Source organism: Nymphaea colorata, chromosome 9, assembly GCF_008831285.2.
Source record: "Nymphaea colorata isolate Beijing-Zhang1983 chromosome 9, ASM883128v2, whole genome shotgun sequence".
Lineage (NCBI taxonomy): Eukaryota > Viridiplantae > Streptophyta > Magnoliopsida > Nymphaeales > Nymphaeaceae > Nymphaea > Nymphaea colorata.
The window spans coordinates 4,058,392-4,063,350 of record NC_045146.1 but is presented as its reverse complement, the minus strand read 5'-3'; the positions used below and the strand labels follow the sequence as shown (position 1 = coordinate 4,063,350).

The following is a 4,959-nucleotide window of genomic DNA, read 5'->3' as shown; positions in this document are numbered from 1 at the left end:
TAGGCGTTTCATAAGAACTATCCAAGCTACACCGGGCGGGCCAGGCCAGGCCAGGCAGAGCCTGATTATTTGGGGACAGAAGCGCGAGTCTGTGTCCGTGCCCAATCTTATTAAGAGAAGTCTTCTTTTAAAGTAACACCAACGGGAATTTTGGTCGTTCGGGCCCCAAACACACAAACTTGCTCTGTTTGTATGATGTTTCCGGACGATTTGCTCCTTTCGCTTTCTAAAAAGCACAAACTATTAATTCCTTTTTCATGAGTAAGCAAAAACAAACATTTCAAACTGAAGTAATGCTGGGCTCGACCAAGCTTAAACTGTGAAAATGGGATGGGCTCAGGCCTTGGCCCGATGCCCAACTCTACCTTAAAGTCCATAGCTTAAGTTGGGACAGTCCAGTGGTTTTATGTGGGCAGTAGCCGCCTGAATGGATGAGGCGATGCAGAGAGGAAAAAATGAAAAAGTTGATAAAAAAAAAAAAAGAAACAACTCTATAGTAATGCATTTAATAATATAGAATGACCAACCAACGACAAACAGACTTGGAAGCTGCTTAATGATTTCATACAGCCAGAAAATATGTCACCACGTAAAGGCATGACTAGATAAGAATAAGATTAAGCAGTTTATTAGATACGCGCGGGGTTCATTCAGCAACAATAAGCTTAAATAAAGGACTCTCTAAAATTAAACGATCATTCGCTTCCCTTGGAGAAGGGGCAAGATGATGATGATGAGCCTCGCACTTGCACCTGCACCTGATGATCGTCAATGGACACCAATGGCCCTTTGAGAAGGCCCGCAAATAACTCACTCGGGTCATAGTAGATCTCAACATCCTCTGCTCTAAGCTTCTCATCTACCTGCAATGTATCAACGTCGATGGAGTAATATGGATCTGTGTTTCAGTTCTGGTAAACAAAACTGATTCATATAATAAAAAGCCTGAACTGAATCCAAAATCAGTCAAGGATCTAAGTCCAAATCAACATCCCAGTTAGTCACTCAGTCTTGGATTCAATTTAATAGAGCATGAACTGGGCTTAAGTCGTGATCCATAACCACTCAAATCCGATCCGATCCGATCCATTCGATTTCATTCTCTTTTGAAGAAAGCAATGAAACACACGTGGCATGTCTAGCTATATATGTGTAATGAAAATGACAAGGAAAACGGTCCACTCCCTCACCCTGCCAGCAAAAGGCACGAGAGATGAGGGAGAGAGAGACGCTTGACGGCACTGTTTCTTGATTTTACCTTAAGGACGGCGATGCCGGTGAACTGAACCATCTCGCCGGTGGGGGCCTTTCCCCTGAAGGGGCCTTCCATGTAGCCCCAGTGCCGGTACTTGAACACGATGACTGGGGGGCCGGAGTAGAGCTCCACCACCTCCCACGCGAACCCTCGAGGGAACGCCTTCCTGAACACCTCGTGAGACGACTCGAAGCTCTCCTCCTCCGCCTTGTACCACCGCCGGTACTCCTCCGGCATCGAACTCTGCAGCAGCGCGTTGTAGCTCCCCAGCCTCAGCGTCTCCTCCGCCGACAACCCCTCCCTCCCTGCACATTCCATTAGTTAATTTCCTCCCTCACCACCACCACCATCTTCACCATTTCGTCGTTTTACTCATAAAACGTGTTTACTCTCAAGTTTGGAGTTTATTTGATGGGGAGGAATGAAGTTGATCTGGTGATGTTCTACGCTTTGGGACACTTTACAATCTCCAAAGCATATGTCAATCTGGGTTAACTATTTTTCAATACGTCAAGTTGCTAATTTCTCACAAGATCACGGATCTTAAAATTGTAATCTCTGTGCTTTAAAACCCATGAAAAACCAGAAAGCAATCACATTGGTTAATTTTTGTGAAGAAAGAATTGCTGATGGACGATTCCTGAGTATAAAAACTTAACACAGGTTAAGATCACATCCACGTAGTTAATTTTGCAGAGGCGTTGTTTACGAATGTGAACAGATAAATAGCAAGCGAGAGCGAGTATACCATTGACGATGAAGTTGAATTTTTCAGGGTTGATGGTCTTGAAATCCTTTATTCGAGTCTTGTGCGATAGCTCCATCTCCCACGACTTGATGGCATTCTGCACGACCTCCTCCAAGGAGCCTTTTGGCCATGCCTATAGAGAGGGATCACAAGATAGTTAATTCTTGGAGAGATAGAGATGGATACATGATAAAATAGAAATAAGAATGCAACAAAATTTAGAGACAAGAAGTCCTCTAAATACAAAACCAATTGAGAGAAAAACCTTAAAGAATGTTCCTGTTCCATGCAGATTTAACTGGTCGGATAGATGAGTCTGTAAAAGTTTAGTTGTGAGTTCAATTTTTATAGATACTATTTTTGCAAAAGTTCTCAAACAACTCTAGATCCTGAAAACAAAGTAAATGAGGAGAGATTTCAGTCTCTTCTACATATTTCTCCTCCTCATCACCACCTGACTCTTCTGGCTAAGTCCTCTACTAAAGTACATGGAATTGATAAACCTGTTAAATCTCTATCTTACTCTCCAGAAATACATCGGCCATGATCCTGATCTTTGGTTAGTGCCCGACAACGATGCTAATTAGGCTTCTGCCAGAATCCGTCTGTTATAATTAAGTGTTTTTTAGCTAATTTTTTAGGTTGATAGACTTATTTATCATGCTTTTATTTGCTAAAAATTATGTGTCGTTTTTGGTATTTATATATGTTTTGTTAATTAAACAGTGAAAAATCAACATCTCAGATAGAGCAAGAAAACTCGCGATGGGAACGTCAAACTTTTCATAAACTAACTTGTTCTAAGACGCGTACAGAAGTTTATATGGATCAGATTGGACGAAAAAATTATTTACGTCCTAAGGATCTTTCTTGGAGCTTAACCAAAAAGATTCAAGACTAACTCCTAAATGTCTATGCTATTATATAAGGGATTAATTTGTCGACTTCTTCGTTTAGATTTAGATGGAAAAATCCTTTTAACAGCTCACTACCCTATACAAAAATACATTGGCGGCAGTAATTGGATGGAGTTCAAGATGGCCGGAGGATTTCAGCATTTTTACATATAAGACCAATCTAAGGACCTATAAATATTGGACAAGTGATGAACTCATGGATCCACACCTTGGTTCGACCCTCCTCGAAGAGCTTGTTTACAATGTCGTAGTTTGGAGGGCCTCCATGTCTCCACTCTGTGTCTTTCTCTTCTTCTCCGTACATATGGCTTCGATACTTGTCACCCACCTCTACAGCCCCAGCCTCAGACATGGTTGGCCAGAGAGAGAGAGAGAGAGAGAGAGAGAGAGAGAGCATGGCAGCTATGAACTAAAGATAAGGTATTTAAAGAGTTAGAACGTAGAAGTGTTGGAGGCGAAGATGCAGTACCTGCCAGGGTGAAAGAAAATAAGTGTTGGGTCCCTCCTACAACTTTATCCGAGAAATTCTTATTTTAGATATCACCTTAAGGCAATAATTTTAAATATGGGCATGTTATTTCCCATGCAAACCTTAGTTTTAGGCTTTTAGCCACATAAGTTCATAAAATTCAAATCGAGGCGTATCCTTGTTATACCTCTTGTTAAAACATATCACTTAATGACAAAATGAAAAGGTAAAAAAATTATTTTTATTAATAAGATTACATTGAAAAAGAAAAATTACATTTTAAGCATAAGTTATGCCGTTACCATAGGAAAGCGTGCTCCCACCTTTTATTAGAGGGATATTCCAGGCAAAATTTGTACATGTTCAACCTCTTACCCTTTGGGAGGGATCTTCCACTTAACATGTAAGGCCATTTTGGCTATTTTCAAACTATAACACATGGTCTTTTATTAAAGGTCATAACATATAACTTGCTCTTTGGTCGTTTAGACACTCACTTAGAGTCCAATGAATATACTTTAAATATTGGAGCAAGTTCATAGAACAATAATTTTAGTGTTTCATGAACTTGTCCTAATATTTAAGGCAGATACTTTTCTCCCAAACGATCTCGAACGTTATTGCTTATAAAAAATGCATGAGAGCGTGAAAAGAGTAACCATTACCATAACATAGGAATCTGCATAATCATGACTTTACAGGAAGAGCCTAGGTTATATTTGCAAAAAGCGAAGCTTAGGTAAACATTATGAAATTTGAGGTCCTTATCTAAAATTACAGTAAAAGGGTATGCTGGTAAAGTAAATATTTAACCGTTTGAAAGAAGAAGACAAGATATCTCTGGATGCAATATATTGAACAAGCAAGTGGGTGGGGCAGGACACGAGGCCAACTACTCCTTTTGTCGATCATGAAGTCATAGTTCTAGCCATTAACGTGTCATATTGTGGACGGCGTTGTTTCCGTAACAATATCGATCGCCTGCGAAGTAGGGTGGAAGATGGAGTTGAAAACATTTAATGATCTTTACCCCAAACAAGGCGATGCCACCAAAGTCATCGTCATCACCACCGCCTTTGTCACCATGATCAATGCTTTTGCCGTCGTCTTGTTTGCTTTGTAAAGCCTTAAGCTTTAATGAATTCATATATGTTTTTTTTTTTTTTTTAATGGCTATAAGGTTTCTTCCTCCAAGTCCAAATGGTCCAAGTAAAAATCTTCAAATTTTTAACGCGGTTTACTTGTCGTGCAACATCCTTCCATGGCTACCACAACCACCATTATTAAACAATTCATCGTTCCTTTTTATTCCTGCTATATGCAAGAATTAAACGATAAAATCATAAGAACAACAAAACTTTAATCCCATATTGGTGGAATTAGTTGAACCGCTTACAAGATAAATATGAGTATTGATGCATCCTGTGTATTTAACTCTTCTTGTTTAATTTGGAGGTCAAATATATGGAGTTCTTACTGTCAATGTTAGTACCATTTCAGTATGCATGAGGCTTGTTCAATGAGCTACTAGGTAGTAAAATATGATACCTAAGAAAGACGTTTTGTGAAA

The 4,959-nt window shown here is 39.7% G+C and overlaps 1 protein-coding gene across 1 annotated transcript; it reads right to left on the bottom strand.

Annotated features, from left to right (window-relative positions):
- Positions 1-489: 489 nt before the first annotated feature.
- On the bottom strand, positions 490-3,303 carry LOC116261127 (pathogen-related protein). Its single transcript, XM_031639749.2, has 4 exons — positions 3,129-3,303; positions 2,004-2,136; positions 1,259-1,560; positions 490-863 (listed from the first exon to the last, which is right to left on the bottom strand). The coding sequence occupies exons 1-4, from the start codon at positions 3,270-3,272 to the stop codon at positions 696-698; spliced, it is 747 nt and encodes a 248-aa protein (XP_031495609.1). The 5' UTR covers positions 3,273-3,303; the 3' UTR covers positions 490-695.
- Between the last annotated feature and the right edge of the window lie 1,656 nt (positions 3,304-4,959).

Coding starts and splice junctions, on each gene's coding strand:
- LOC116261127 (XM_031639749.2), bottom strand. CDS start 3,272: ATGTCTGAGGCTGGGGCTGTAGAGGTGGGTGACAAGTATCGAAGCCAT. Junction 2,137..3,128: donor TCGAGGAGGGTCGAACCAAG/GTGTGGATCCAT, acceptor CCCTCTCTATAG/GCATGGCCAAAAGGCTCCTT. Junction 864..1,258: donor CCGGCATCGCCGTCCTTAAG/GTAAAATCAAGA, acceptor GATACATTGCAG/GTAGATGAGAAGCTTAGAGC.